The 16,338-nt window shown below is 47.4% G+C and overlaps 1 protein-coding gene across 1 annotated transcript; it reads left to right on the forward strand.

Moving 5' to 3' along the window:
- The first annotated feature begins 11,675 nt into the window (after positions 1–11,675).
- Positions 11,676–15,662, forward strand: LOC309347565 (phospholipase A2 homolog otoconin-22-like). Its single transcript, XM_081872235.1, has 4 exons — positions 11,676–11,765; positions 13,149–13,293; positions 14,553–14,659; positions 14,786–15,662. Exons 1-4 carry the CDS (start codon positions 11,726–11,728, stop codon positions 14,929–14,931), a joined length of 438 nt encoding a protein of 145 aa, XP_081728361.1. The 5' UTR covers positions 11,676–11,725; the 3' UTR covers positions 14,932–15,662.
- Positions 15,663–16,338: the final 676 nt, after the last annotated feature.

Below are 16,338 nucleotides of genomic sequence, written 5' to 3' on the forward strand. Positions count from 1 at the left end.
CGAGTTAGGAGATTAACTGATTAACTGCATTGCATTCATCCCATACTTCACATAACAGTGAATTGGACTTAATTGTTCATCAGACACTGCTGACAGCTGCTAATTCCAGGTAATTGTCAGTGAAACCCAGGCTAGATGGGTTTACCAACACCTATGCTGTTGCTTAGATTTAAGAACAGAAGAAGAGTCTGGCTACTGGATCAGGCCTATGGCCTGTCTAGTCCAGCACCCTGTTCTTACAGTGGTCAACCACTGGGAAACCTTCAAGCAGGAGCTGAGCACATCAGCACTCGGCTGGTAAGCAGTGGTAGCCTTCTCCTCCATGAGACGGAAGCAGAATCAGGCTCAAACTCAGGAGAGACACTTCCTAACAGGACAGGCTGTTTTGACAGTTGAACAGTCTGCCTTGGGAAGGGATGGACTCTCCTCAAGTGGAGGCATTCAGATGAGGCGCTACGAATCCTCCAATGGGGGCTGCGTGATGACTGCCTTACATTTTTATGTATATAGGGAAGATAGCGTGGATGAGGGCTCAGCCCCACCCAAGTGGGAAGAAATTCAGCACAGCCGTGCTGATCAAAATCAGCTCACCCAGCCAGGCTGACAAGTCGTGTGACTCGCCTGTGGTTTGAGCATGGAGGAATTGCCCCCAGCTCATGGGTGTGTAGCATCTTAAAAAGCAGAGACATCACCTTGCCAACAAAGGTCCGTATAGTTAAAGCCATGGTTTTCCCAGTAGTGATGTATGGAAGTGAGAGCTGGACCATCAAGAAGGCTGATCGCCGAAGAATTGATGCTTTTGAATTATGGTGTTGGAGGAGACTCTTGAGAGTCCCATGGACTGCAAGAAGATCAAACCTATCCATTCTTAAGGAAATCAGCCCTGACTGCTCACTGGAAGGACAGATGGTGAAGCTGAGGCTCCAGTACTTTGGCCACCTCATGAGAAGAGAAGACTCCCTGGAAAAGACCCTGATGTTGGGAAAGATGGGGGGCACAAGGAGAAGGGGACGACAGAGGACGAGATGGTTGGACAGTGTTCTCGAAGCTACAAACATGAGTCTGACCAAACTGCGGGAGGCAGTGGAAGACAGGAGTGCCTGGCGTGCTCTGGTCCATGGGGGTCACAAAGAGTCAGACACAACTAAACGACTAAACAACATGGGTGTGTTGGTGGAGAATGGCCATAACTCAATGACAGAGCACAGGCTTGGCAAGATCCAATCCTTGCTTTCTCTGGTTGAAATGAGGTTGGTGTGAGGATTGCAGCTTTGGGAATAACCTCAGAGGATAAGCAATGCTGGGCAAGAGAGACGAGTAGCCTGACTCAGCCTAAGGCAGCTCTATAGGAGCAAATCGTAAGCTGGTATGTCAATAGCTACAGCCTACATTAAGATGGGCTCCAGATGGCCTCTACTGCCCTCTATTGGCTGGAATCAACTGTGCTTATTTATTTATCCATTCAGGAAGGTGCTGCAGCATTCCTGGGAGTGTACGCTAAGCAAAATTTCTTTCACATCACTGGGTAGGAGTGGAATTCTTGCTGCTCAAGGCTTACTATTGATGTTACTGGGGTGGTTGCAAAAGGTTCAGATCCCCCCTTCCTCTAAAAAAGCAAGCTAACCAAATACTACTACTTTGATCATAAACTAGCAAAATACATCAGAATACATCAGACACCAATGGGAAACCACAGCAACTGATGTTGACTGCCACAGTTCCTGTCATCCTGTCAATTTCTCTCCATTTCTCCTTCAGTCAATCTTCAATTCAGTTCTCTTTCATGTTTGTGATTATTATTTTTTTAAAAAAATAATAATCATGAAAATCAGTTAGGATTCTAGGAAGGATTTGAACTCATACACATGTTTTTGTACATACCGGTAATTTTGCCAGGCACAAAAATTTATGCATGCAGTTTTTCTGACAATAACACACATTTGCATGTTATTTTCACTAATGCATGCATCTCAGTAACACTCTTTTGTACATTGGTTGGAGAACTGCAAAATGTTTGCGGTTTGAATCCCCGCAATGGGGTGAGCTCCTGTTGCTCAGTTCCTGCATCTGCCAACCTAACAGTTCGAAAGCACGGCAAAGTGCAAGTAGATAAATAGGTACCGCTCCGGCGGGAAGGTAAACGGCGTTTCCGTGTGCTGCTCTGGTTCGCCAGAAGCTGTCTGCGGACAAACGCCAGCTCCCTCGGCCTATAGAGCGAGATGAGCGCAGCAACCCCAGAGTCGTCTGCGACTGGACCTAACGGTCAGGGGTCCCTTTACCTTTAGGGCACTGTTTCAGTTGGCATATTGTTATGGGAAGCACAAATCAAGTAGAAAAAGTGGGAAAACCAAACCCACCCCCATCCCTCATGCCAGGAGAACACTTCTTAGGGCTGCGTCAGCTAAGTTAGAGTAGACCCATTGAAATGAATATGGGCTTTTTGACCTCATCCACCAAGACTCTTCTTTTGCATGTGATTAACATAGGGAGTAGAGAGTTAAAGAGACATTTCTCACTACCTCAGTCCATATGGGACCAGGCCATGTTAGTTTGCATTTCCTAGTGCAGAAAGTATTGATCTGATGTGTAGAGATCTTTCCCATTTTGCTTAATTCAAGAGGGTTCTGGAAGCTTCTGAAAGCTTCTCTGTGTGAAAGACACAAACAGAAGGTTCATGATGTTTGGGTTGTTCCTTCAGAGAAGCTGAGTTCAGCTGGCTTAAACTGGTTCTCTGATCTCTTTCTGTCAGGGTCATGCTGACTATAATTGTCAGGCCAGAAGGAGCCTGGTTCTACTTTCTGTTTCTATAGCTCTTCCTTCTGATGTGGTGCTCTGTATATAGTGTTAAGATTTAGATTTATTATAAGTTATTGTAAGTTTAAATTAAGTCTGCTGCGACTGGATTTCTTATGGACAGTGCCAATCCTGAATGTATTGGATTTGTGACCATTATGCTCATTTGCCTTCAGTAGCAGTAAAGCTTGTTGGAAGAAATATTAATTGCGATGGTCTATTTTGGGGGAATCCTGCAATGTGTTTAAGTTGTTGCTTTGTTAACTATAAACTGGAATCTGGATCAATATTGAGTAGAATCCAATGACAGGCCAGATTATGTGTCCACCTAATTGAGTATTGTCTACATCATGAATAGGAAACCTATGGCCTTCCAGATGTTGTCGGACTCCATTTCCCATCATCCTCAGCCATCATGGCCAATGGAATCAGAATTGATGGGAGCTGCATTGCAGCATTCTAAGGTTGCATTCAACTTCCTACTCAGAGGAGATGCATTGGAACCAAGTTAGTCATTTCAGTGGGTCTACTCTGAATATCGAAGGGACGCGGGTGGTGCTGTGGGTTAAACCACAGAGCCTAGGACTTGCCAATCAGAAGGTCGGCGGTTCAAATCCCCGCGACAGGGTGAGCTCCGTTTGCTCGGTCCCAGCTCCTGCCAACCTAGCAGTTCGAAAGCACATCAAGTGCAAGTAGATAAATAGGTACCACTCCTGCGGGAAGCTAAATGGCATTTCCATGCACGGCTCTAGTTTGCCAGAAGCGGCTTAGTCATGCTGGCCACATGACCCAGAAGCTGTATGCCAGCTCCCTTGGCCAATAAAGCGAGATGAGCGCCGCAACCCCAGAGTTGGTCACAACTGGACCTAATGGTCAGGGGTCCCTTTTCCTTTACTCTGAATATCACTATTGTTGGATACCATCTAAGGCTAGAGGAAGAAATGTGATTCAGCTTGTCTTTAGAACCTCATATTGCCTGGGTTCAAACACCACAGAAGCATCAGGTCTCGTTGGAGCCTAGAAAAGCTGGTTTGGTCCAAGCCAACAAAGAGCTGCATTTACAGTGCTTTGGAAAGGCGGGTGGTGGAGAGGTTGAAACTGGATTTGCAAAAAAGGAGCTGCAGCTCACAAGAGAAGACCCATCACCCTGAGCTATCAATTCTTTCTTCCCAAAGCAGTGCACAGACTGAAACACTGCTGCTGCTGCTGCTGCTGCTGCTTCTGTTATCCGTCTGTCTCGAGAGACAGTGGAGTGAGCCTCGGTGGACAAAGTCAAAGTTTGCAACACCAAGTTGACCTGCCCAGGGCACAAGCCTGGGCAGTGTGTGTGGAGGTCCTAGGCCGCCCAGATGACAAGGCCACCCTCTCCATCTTGCTGTTGTGGTCCAAATGAATGCAAAGCACCATCCAACCATCTTAGGGACTCCACTCCAGATTTACTGGAGATGCATTGGAACCAAGTTGCATTGGAACTCCAGATTTAGGGTTTACTCCTTAGCCTTTTCTTCTACCAAAGATATCCTGCAAGGCAGCAGAGGTTCAGGATGAGAGTTTTCCTTCTCCTAGATGGGCTCCCTTCCCAGGTTGACAAGCCCCATCTGCCCCTCATTCCCTCTCCAGCACATGCAGAAACCGCCTTTTTTACCATTGGACTTACTATTAGTCTCCTCTGCTCAATCTGTCAGAGCCTGTCTTCGCATGCAGGGGAAGTCCCTAACTCACCAAGGGTTTGAGACCCTTTGTTGGAGACCTTCACCTGGTTTAGCCACCCCCATACACCCCAATGGTCCTTTGAAATTTGCACTTCTGTATCCAGCAGAGTAATGTGAACAACAAAGAATCTACTGTGATAAATTCTCCATTATAAATGCACATACAGCATTAGTGAAAATAATGCACTCAGATGCATTATAATAAGGGGAATCGCTTGGCAAAAAAAAATAATCTGCATTTTAGGGGAAATTGCATTACAAAAATGTGCGTATTAAGGAGGTAACCTGATTAATTTCCATGAAGACTGGGAGGAAACATCACAAGCTGACGTGGACATCTGGAGAACTATACTTAAATTTGGAAAAAAATGAAAAACTGAAACCTGCCCTTCCCCTAGCTACGCTAACAGCAAACTCTTTCTGAGTCGTGATTGAGAACTGATGTGGCAATGTGGCGTAGTGAAGTTAAAAATTGTGGAAAAAGGAGAAATGGACAGAGACTGCAATGGACCAATTGGCTCACCCCTTTCATGCACCTGTTTCTGCGGAGGTTCAGCTTTCAAAGATCTCTGGATTAGGCCACAAGAGAAGCTAAATATGGGTGACCTTGTTCTTTTATTTATTTTTTCCCAAAGGCTTGCACAACCACACATTGAGCAAGGCTGTAATTTACTGTCCCCGTTAGGGAGCCGAAGGCACCCGTAGATATGAGTTGGCTGCAAGAGGAGTCAGCAAAGCGTTCCGTGAGTTTCTAGCGTTGCAGAACCGCCGAGTCTTGCAGGAGCCGGGAAGAGCAGGTTTGGGATGAGCTGACAATGAGCTGCCTTGCCAATACTTGGGGAAGGGTGGTGGAGAAATTGAGAAGGGATTGGCAAAAGGGAGCAGCTGCAGGTCAAAAGGGAAGGCCTGTCGCCCTGATCTGTATAGGAACTTATGAGGAATCTTGTAGAGTGGCTAGACAACACCAACGGAATCAGTTGCCTTATATAGGAACACAGGAAGCCGGTTTACCACTGGGCTATGGTTAAGGGTGGGAAGCGGGTGGCGCTGTGGTCTAAACCACAAAGCCTAGGACTTGCCGATCAGAAGGTCAGCGGTTCGAATCCCTGCAACGGGGTGAGTTTGAAAGCACGTCAAAGTGCAAGTAGATAAATAGGTACCGCTCTGGTGGGAAGGTAAACGGCGTTTCCGTGCGCTGCTCTGGTTCACCAGAAGCGGCTTAGTCATGCTGGCCACATGACCCGGAAGCTGTACACCGGCTCCCTCAGTCAGTAAAGCGAGATGAGCGCCGCAACCCCAAAGTCGTTTGTGACTGGACCTAATGGTCAGGGGTCCCCTTACCTTTACCTATGGTTAAGGGACAAGGGGGGTAGGAAACTATTTCACACCAAGTCAGACCTTTGTTCCACCTACTTCAGTATTGTCTACACTGACTGGCAGCAGCTCTCACAGGAGACTCATTCAGTGCTACCTGGGGATTGAACCCAGAGCCTGCATACTGTTACAAAAGTCGGGTGCCTGCCCCTCCCTCTGCCAAGTGGTGGCAAGAGCCCACGGGGTCCCACACAGGGTCTGTGTCCCTTTGGACAATGGAAGACTTGGCGGAGACTGCCATGCTTTAAGAAATATGGTTTCTTCACCTATTTGCACCTTTGGTCTGCATGGAGTGAGTCCAGATTTTACGGCATGGTCATTTCAAAAGGCACCAGTGCAGGCACCCTTCTCCCTGCCTGCCCAAGATGGATCTCAGCTCTTCCTCTTCCTTCTTCTTCCAAGAAACCCTTTTCCGTCCCCTCAAACATACACCCCATCACCTTGGTAACATCTCTGTTATGTACTGAGTTGAATAGGATCCAAAATGCAGCAGTCTGATTGGTCCACAGGAGCCACCCAATCCAGCTCCAGGTGGAAGTGAATCCGCAACCTGATTGGCCTACAGGAGAATCCCGGAATTAGCCAATCACGTGGGGCCTATTGTGTAAATAATGTATATAAAGCAGACATTCTGGGGGGAACTTCCATTCCTCCTCACCACCATGAGCTAAATAAAGAGCATGAAATCCACTCTTGACTCCGAGTATATTTCAATCTCCCTGCCCAATGGCCCATCAACACGTTTTCTCATGTTAACAGGCTTGTTCTTCACTCAGCCAGGCAGGCTGGTTTGCATTCCCGGAATTCCCCATCTGGCACCGGTCTGCACTTTAATCCATACCCCAATTAATCAAAACCCTGGCATTTATTGATTTCTAGGGTTCAGAGGGATTCCCCCCCCCAGATCTATAACAATACAAACCAGATTCTCTGGCCACTGAGTTATGGGCATTCCCTAAAGACATAGGAATATAGGCAGCTGCCTCATACTGGGAGTCAGACCATTGGCCAAGACCAATGGTCACTGACTTGCAGGAGGTCTCTCTCGTCCAACCTGGAGATGACAGGGATTGCCCCTGGGACCTTGTGTGTGCAAGAAAGCTCTACCACTGAGCACGGCCCCAAGCAAATCAAATTTCTCCTCCATTCCCTACCCTTGACCCATCTGCTCAGCAGAGTTCAGGAATGTTATATAACCAGGAAGGAGTTGGGCATTTGGGAAGACACCAGATTCCTGAAGGGCTAGGTGTTGTTGGTGGAGTTACGGTTAGGATCCCCGGCCGATCCCCATCAGCCCATCCTGCCTTTTGGCTTAAACACATGACCGATTTTGAGGCTGCATAAATCACCATCGAGCGAGCCCAAACTGGATCTTGCACGTACATCATGACACAGCAGAGTCGAAAGCACAGCCGCGGCTTCTTGGGAAGACAATCAATGAGGCAACAGCAGGATCAGAAAACAACAACCACCCATCGCCTGCGAACCAGAGACAGGCCCAGTTTTCCGGAACAGACCGAATCGCTGTTCCTCGTTTGCCTTTTGGAAGGGTTCGGAGGACACCTTCGGGAAATGTTGCAAACATGAGTTGTTGGCATTCCCTTCCCCTTCCACTGGACCCTGAGAAGCTAAACCTCTCAAGTTGGGGACAGATGTACCCAGGCTAGAAGCTGCAGCCCTAAGCCTACATGTGGTTGGCACATAGTGGGAAATCTGGATAAAGAGGGTTGGGAGAGAGAGAGAGAGAGAGAGAGAGAGAGAGAGAGAGAGAGAGAGGAAGGAAGGAAGGAAGGAAGGAAGGAAGGAAGGAAGGAAGGGGAAGTTAGCATAAAGAGGGAGCAAAAAGGATGTCCTCTTTATCAAGGACAAAGCCACCAGAATCGCTACTGACACTAGCTGTAACTTTAAGAACTTTCCTTTTCCCTCTTCCCTCCTCTTCCTTCTTTCCTCATGCGTCATGACTTTTTGAGATTGTGCACCTGAGGGCAAAGGTTAGGAAAGGGATTTTCGCAAAGCCTCTCTGAGAGGCTTTCTAATGAAAAGGGGTGGGGGTGCTGTGAAGAAACAAATAAATAACGTTGGCTAATATTTTCCTGTAGCATTGCTAAGTCTTTGAAACAGCTGGCCGACATAACAGCGGTGCGATGTAGAACGTGTGTGTGTGTGTGTGTGTGTGTGTTTTGCAACCCTGTCTAGCTCCTGAGCATCGTCCACAACATTGCAACATCTTCTCCTCTGACTCTGGGACTGCTCCTCTGGCGTTTGACCTCGACTTCTGTGACCTCTGTGACCACAGTTGCTAAAATTAGCACACACACACACACACACACAAATTGCATCAGTGGAATAGGGGAAAGATAAAGTGCAGCCACTTATTACAGGGTGGAAGAGATGACATCAGATCGGGTTTATTTGTATCTGGTCATCAGACCATCACAAAACAAAAGTTTAATTGTAGGCAATTAACAAAGGGTTGCATCAATGGAAGTTAACTCAGACCCAAATAAAACTGTTTGCAACATAAACTTAAAATGATGAATTTCCCCTGCAGATAAGATAACAACATCACACACACACACACACACACACACACACACACACACACACACACACACTGTATATATGGTTCCTCTTAAAAAATAAATATTAAATGGAAACATTTAAATAAATGCTACAAAAATCTGAATAAACTGACATGCAGGCTAAATGACTAAAAAACCTAAAACGAACTTGAAATCACAAATCTCCTTGACCTGGCATACTGTTCTTACTTAAGCATTCCCTGCCCCCCTATCAGTTCCTGCAGGAAGAGCAATGTGCCACCTTCACGGTTCTAAATATATATGGTTCGCCCAATAGAAAAATTGCAGACTTGTGGACAGACGTCTTTCCTTTCTCCCTAAAACAGGTCCCAAGCATCACATAAGGAGAGCCTGGCTACTGAAGGATCAGGCCATTGGCCCAAGTAGTCCAGCATCCTGTTCTCACAGTGGCCAAACCAGATGTTTCAATGGGAAGCCCAGAAGCAGGAACTCCATGGATGGACCATCAGTCTGATGCAGCAAGGCTAATCTTGAGTTCTTAATTTACCACTGGGATACATCGCTGACTCCCTGCACCTCCCAGTTCTCCTTTTCTACAGGATTCAGATTCCTCCTTCCAGCTAAATGCTTCCTACCCATTTCCAAAACTGTCATCTTTTCAGAGATGTTTCCACAAACAAAGCCATGATCTCAGCTGATAAATACACAATGGCCTCCTCAATCTACACCAGCATTTGTTTACCCCGGCTATCATCAGTGGATTGAAATAGAAAAGGAAGGCAACCTATTATCAACTTACCCTTTTCCATGTGGTATTCGGAACCTGAAATTCATTATATATAATTTTTATTAGATTTTCTGTTTTACAGTTTTGAATATTCATTTAAACATCCTTACAACATCAATGATTTCCCTTCTTCTCTTTCCATGGTTCATTTTGCATACCATAAATCCCTGCATATTAAACGTAAACTAAACCATTCATTATTACAGCCATCAAAACTTATTTACACTGTGGAATTTATCTTAATGCTGCCAGCGTTTTCAAGCGTACACAATCCCCCCCCCATATGTTCAATAAACGTTTTCCAATCTTCTCCAAACGTATGTTCTTGTTCTCTTATTCTATATGTTAGGTCTGCAAGCTGTGCATATTCCATCAGCTTAAGTTGCCATTCTTCTTTAGTTGGGACCTCGCTCGTTTTCTATTTTTGGACTAACAAAACACGGGCCGCAGCAGTGGCATACATAAATAGTCTTTTTGACACCTGAGAGTTTCCGTCTGAATTATCCCCAGCAAAAAGGACTCTGGGTTTTTTTTGGGGGGGAAGGTACTTTTAAACATTTTTTTCAATTCATTATGGATCATTTCTTCTGTGTACTTGTTCAATCTGTTGCCCAGGTCCTATCGATGGGCAATGTCAAAACCTCTCATGGAACTTCATCTTTAAACTGGGCTCAGGGCTGTTGAGATTGGGGTATCTTGAGGATGTATTCTGCCACATGTCAGCAACGAAGGAATACAGTGGTACCTCGGGATGCAAACGGGATCTGTTCCGGAGCCCCGTTCGCATCCCGAACGGAACGCAAGACGCAACGGTGCGTCGGCGCGTGTGCGGGTCGCGTTTCACCACTAACGCGCATGCGCGTGACGTCATTTTGAGCGTCTGTGCATGCGTGAGCGGCAAAACCCGGAAGTAACGCGCTCCATTACTTCCGGGTTGCCGTGGAGTGCAACTCGAACGCACTCAACCCGAAGCGCATTCAACTCGAGGTATGAGTGTATTGCACTTGTGATGTACTGGGCCATGCATCCATCAAATAAATGATGTAAGTGCAACATGGTGCTATCACTGTAAAGTGCAATTTCTGTAAGTGCAACATGGTGCTATCGCTGTGAGAAAAGAATACTGGACCGAAAGCTGGCGTGGTGCCGTGGTTAGAGTGTCAGACTAAGGCCTGGGAGACCAGGGTTCAAATCCTCCACTTGGCCTTGAAGCTCTCCACTGGGTGGCCTTTGGCCAGTCACTGCCCCTCTCGGTGTGCCCCTCAGCCAGTGTGGTGTAGTGGTTAAGAGAGGTGGACTCGTAATCAGGTGAACCAGGTTCGCGCCTCCGCTCCTCCACATGCAGCTGCTGGGTGACCTTGGGCCAGTCACACTTCTCTGAAGTCTCTCAGCCCCACTCACCTCACAGAGTGTTTGTTGTGGGGGAGGAAGGGAAAGGAGAATGTTAGCTGCTTTGAGACTCCTTCAGGTAGTGATAAAGCGGGATATCAAATCCAAACTCTTCTTCTTCTTCAGTCTAACCTATCTTGCAGGGTTGTTGTGGAATTTAAATGAGGAAGGGGAGAGCCTTGAGATCCTTGGGGGTGGGGGGGGGGAAGGTGAGATATAAATGTGATTAATGTATAAATAAATTTTAGATGGGCCTTTGGCTTGATCCAGTATTGCTCTTCTGGTGTTCTTATGCAGTGTTCCCAGAGTGGTTTAACAACCAACTTATATTCACACAAAAAAAAACAACCTCTGGAAATAGTAGCTCTGCAAGGGGAATAGCGAGAGGTGTCTCCTAACAACTCTCAGCGCTCTTAACAAGCTATAGGTGCTATGATTCTTTGTGGGAAGCTATAAGGGATGCGGATGGTGCTGTGGGTTAAACCACAGAGCCTAGGGCTTGCTGATTAGAAGGTTGGTGGTTCAAATCCCCACGATGGGGTGAGCTCCCGTTGCTCGGTCCCTGCTCCTGCCAACCTAGCAGTTCGAAAGCACAAAGTGCAAGTAGATACTGCTCTGGTGGGAAGGTAAACGGTGTTTCCGTGAGCTGCTCTGGTTTGCCAGAAGCGGCTTAGTCATGCTGGCCACATGACCCAGAAGCTGTACGCTGGCTCCCTTGGCCAATAAAGCGAGATGAGTGCCGCAACCCCAGAGTTGTCCGCGACTGGACCTAATGGTCAGGGGTCCCTTTACCTTTACCCTTTATGGGTGCTTAAAGAGGTATCATAGTGATTTAAATGTATAGTATGGATGTAGCCTCAGATTGCCACCGCTTATATATATATCCTGATGTTGTTAATCCCACTTCTTAGATAATTATGGTCCCTAACCTTGTTTTGCTCTGGTTCTCGAGTATAATTATTATGAGCCAGGACCGGGGGCGGAGGTGACGGGGACATAATTTGTCCCAAAATATCTGATCGGGCTTGCTTATATAAACTGACACAGACACCCAAGCGATTGTACAGAGCCCTTCTTTTGACAGCGAAACAAGGCTCTCTTTGGCTTGCTTCTGTTCAGCTGCACCCATGAAGAACGTTACAACCTTCCTACTGGTTCTGGCTTGCGGTAAGTCTACTTTTCTGCTATAGTTCTGACCTCAGTAGAGCTGAGAGTTCTTTCCAGAACTGTTGTTGTTGTCCGAAAGAGGGGTCTCTGGGATGGGGTCTCTTTGCTTCCACCATGGTCCCTGCAATGGTGGCAACTCATGGCAAGCACCTCCCCCCCCCAAGCCCTCAGACTGCCCTCACTCTGATTTGGCTTCATGGCATTGCCATCAAGAAACCAGCCTACGGGCAGTGCATTTTGCAGGCAAATGTGGGAAGACGAAGAAAAGAAAAAATCTGGCAATTGGTATTCAGGGATATAATGCCACTGAATCTGGGTGTTCCTTCCATAGTCGTGGTTAATACCCCTAGGCAGGGGTTTAAAGCCATCTTCTTTTGCCACCAGGTTACTTCTGCCCTCCAGGCAGGCTCACCAGTCCAAACGCCTTACTGCTCGTGCTTGATCTAATTCCCAGTACTCTCATGAACAGGCTCAACCTCTCAGTCCAGGACTGGGCAACCAGCAGCCTTAGGACTACCTGTGAGCCTCAGCCTAATTTAAATCAGTATGGGGAGAGAGAAAGGAGGTGTCAGAATGGCAGAAAGAGAGGCGGAAAGAAAGGAGAGAAAGGGGTGGCAGAAAGAGAGATAGAAGGACGCCGTGAAAAAGAATGAAATGGGGTAGCAGAGAGAAAGATGAGGGAGGGAGGGAGGGAGGGAGGGAGGGAAAGAGAGAGGAAGGGGGTGGCAGAGGGAGGAAGGAAAAGGAGGTGGCTTTGGCCCTACCTACTGCCAGCAAGTGGCTGAGAACGGTTTACCTCTAAACCACAGAGCCTCGGGCTTGCAGATCAGAAGGTCGGCGGTTTGAACCCCCGCGACGGGGTGAGCTCCCATTGCTCGGTCCCTGCTCCTGCCAACCTAGCAGTTTGATACCAAGTCAAAGTGCAAGTAGATAAATAGGTACAGCTACGGGAAGGTAAACGGTGTTTCCGTGCGCTGCTCTGGTTTCGCCAGAAGCAGCTTAGTCATGCTGGCCACATGACCCAGAAGCTGCCTGCGGACAAATGCCGGCTCCCTCAGCCAGTAAAGCCAGATGAGCGCCGCAACCCCAGAGTCATCCGTGACTGGACTTAACAGTCAGGGGTCCCTTTACCTTTACCTTTACCTTTACCTTTACCTTTACCTTTACCTTTACTGCCAGCAAATGGCTGAGAACGGTTTACCTCTGAGGGAATGTGGCAGCAGGGGAAAAGGTATCCCAACCCCTCAGGAAGGCTTGAGACCTCAACCGCTACCCCCACCACAAACAGTGCTTTTCCACATCAACTCCCTTGCCTTTTCTATTAGTACCCCCTGCTCCCTGTCTCTTTGCTCTTCCCTCCAAACAAGACTGTTCTTCTTTCAGGAGCCACTCTGGTGACTGGCCTTGCCTCCCAGTTTAATGAGATGATCCAGATGAGCACCGTCACCTACACCCTGGCCAACTTCACCAACTATGGGTGCCACTGTGGGGCAGGGACTCAAGGCTTCCCCGTGGATGCCATCGACAGGTGAGGCTCACCTGAGATTACCAGGCATTGCTCACCTCTTGGTCTGTCATCATTCTCTTACAGTTCAGGGGTTTTACAAGTCATGGTGAAGGGCCATTAGAGTATTGTTCTCTATATGATCCCAAAAACTGTTTGAGGCATTTTCTCCTCTCTCATATGCTATGCCCAAACCCCTTCCTTAAAGGGGGAGGGAGGTTTTTACACCAGCCAGAAGAACAAGGCTTTTTCTTCTTGCTTAGATGTTACAGTGAAAATGGGCCTCTCTCTCTGGAATGTCTGGCTTAGGCAGGTAGAGATAATAAGCAAGGTTGAATGAGTGTTATTGTAACCCCAGATTGGGGGGAGGGGGGCTGAAAAGGAGGAGGCAAACTGAAAAGGAGGAGGGTAACACAGGAAACAAAGCTATATCTTATTGCTATTAGTGTAAATCACATGTTTTACATGTGAACACGTGTCTACGCATTCTAAGGGGTATAAAAAGTGGGCGCACTCTGACTGGGGTGTGCAGATTGTGAATTTATCGCTCTGTACCTTTGTCTTCCATATGCATTTCAAATAAATCCTGTTAAATCCTGCAAGGTTGGTTGCCACTGCATGTGACTGTGCTCCAGGGACCCAATAGCAGATATGGAAAATGTCCAACAATGGGAGTCTCAAGAACAGGGATGTGGGACCTCCATATTTGCGTGCCTCTCCCATACAAAGAAATACATGGAATCCCTGCACGCACCAAACTAGCATATCTGGGAGGAAGTGTCTTGCCTAGCCTCTCTGAGACGCTTGCTTTCTACAGACAAGGAGCTTGTTTCATGCAGAGGATAATTCAAATAAACCACCTCCACCGCATTATGATATGAACCAGTCGCAGCAGGGCTATACCACAGACACTTTCAGTGGTACAGCATCTGCTTTGCACACAGAAGGTGTCAGGATTGATCCCTGGCATCTTCAGGTAGGGCTGAGGGAGACTCCTGCTTCAATATGCTGTCATCAGAAACAAGCTGTGCGATACCAGGTAAATCTCACGGGCCGCCGGAGACCACGGTTGTGGCCGACATCTTAGTTTTTCCCAACTAAGCCCATTATGGGCAAAAGAAAATTACGGTACACGGCAGTCACCATTTTAAAATATCATATGCACTTTAACAACAACAACCCACAGTGCTCCAGAATGTTGAGTTCTGAAAAAACTAAGATGGCACCAGAATGGGCCTGATTCATAGCAATTCCTTGCTCTCTCGTTTTCACGTCACACACAGGTGCTGCCACAGCCACGACTGCTGCTACAACAAGGCCGAGATGTTCGGTTGCAGCCCAAGCACCCACTCGTACAGGTTCTACGCCCAGAGGGATAAAATTAAATGCGGTGAGTTGGTCCGGCATCGAGCCAGAGAGCTGGTTCAAATCTTTTCTATTTCCGTTCCCCCAGCTCAGAGCACCCCTCTTTGCGGAAACTGATGCTGATGTTACCACCTTTCTCCTCTCTCTGCAGTCAAGTCGCGGGACCGGTGCGAGAAGCTCGTGTGCGAATGTGACCAAAAAGCGGCCAGCTGCTTCCGGAAGCATCTCTTTGCCTATAACCTCCAGTTCAAGAATCACCCAGCGAACAACTGCAGGGCACAGCGGCCATTTTGTTGAGCTGCATTTTTAACGGGAAGCAGAACCGGAGGATATCCCATGTAGGGGGGTTGATTCAGGGGGGAGCCTAGCCTGCCTGATTATTATAAGGGGGGGCTCAGCCTATATTATTATTTTGGGGTTCTTAGCATTGTGTTAGGTTAACTGAAAGCAAGAGAAGCATTTAGAAATTAAGTTGCAGTTTATGTTCCCTCTATTTTATTTGAAGTGAAGGTTCATTGGTTGTATCTAAGCACTATTCAGAGCAGACCCACTGAAATTAATAGATCTAGGTTAGTCATGCCCAGTAAACTTCAATGGGTCTACTCTGAATAGGACAGACATTGGGTACAACCTAGGGTAAACCTATTGGGTTGTATTTGGAGCAGACCCACTGAAATGAGCAAATGTAAATTAACCATGTACATAGTTTTCAATAGGTCTGCTCTGAGTAGGCCCAGGACTGGACACAATATCTCCCCCTATACTCTATTGAAGAGGCTACCCCTCAGGCTGCTTATGTTTTCTGTTTTGCTTGACTTGTCTCATAGCCTGGGTGCTTAATCATGACGGATAGTGTGCCTCATATATTAGGGCGCTCTTCTTCTTGCGCTAGAATTGCATCCTTGGTCTGTTTTCCCCCCAAGAATTTGCCTACCAAGTGGAAACGCGGACCATTTTGCTGATTGGATGTCATAAAACCCTTTCAAAACGGCAATAGTAAGAATATGCATTTGAGTCAAATAAAATATTACCGGTATCTCCATGTTGTTTGCCTGTGTGGAATTGGGAGCAGAGTGCAGGCAGCTCCCCATTTACATGTGTCCGAGGGACTCGCAACTGTGCGCATGCGCATTGCAGCGAAGCCAACTGTGGCACGAAAAGGGAGGGACACGGCCCTAAAAGAGTATGCAAATGGCGCAAATGGCGCAAAAATAGTGTCTAGAAATCCCATGAGCCTTTGCAAGTGCAGTCATGGAAGCTTTTGCAATGACATTGGAGGCCTGTGGAGAGTTGAGGTTTGGAGCGAACAATTGTGGTGGAGTTTGGTGGATTTTTGTTTTTGAAGGGTTTTTCATTCCCAACCCTACCAGGAGATGTCGGGGATTGAACCTGGGACCTTCTGCACAGACAGCACAGTGGGGCAGCAAAGTTCCCCTGACCTCTGAGCAGCAGAGTCATGGCTGATTATTTGAGGGGAGCGGTGCAGTCGTAACTGCAATGTTGGAGTGCGATGTCGCAACTGCGATGTTGCGGTGGTGCAGTTGCGCTAGTGGGAGGACTTGATTGGGTCAATTGGCGGTGCGTTTGCACCATGCTGACCTCATGCCTCCCTCTGTACCTCCCAGAAAGCCGCAATGACACAGCCAACTGGAGGTCCGATAAGTCACTGCCTGATCCTACTGCAGACTGTGTGCATATGTCTTT

The sequence above is a fragment of the Podarcis erhardii genome (assembly GCF_964252035.2).
Source record: "Podarcis erhardii genome assembly, chromosome: 7".
NCBI classification, from domain to species: Eukaryota; Metazoa; Chordata; class Lepidosauria; order Squamata; family Lacertidae; genus Podarcis; species Podarcis erhardii.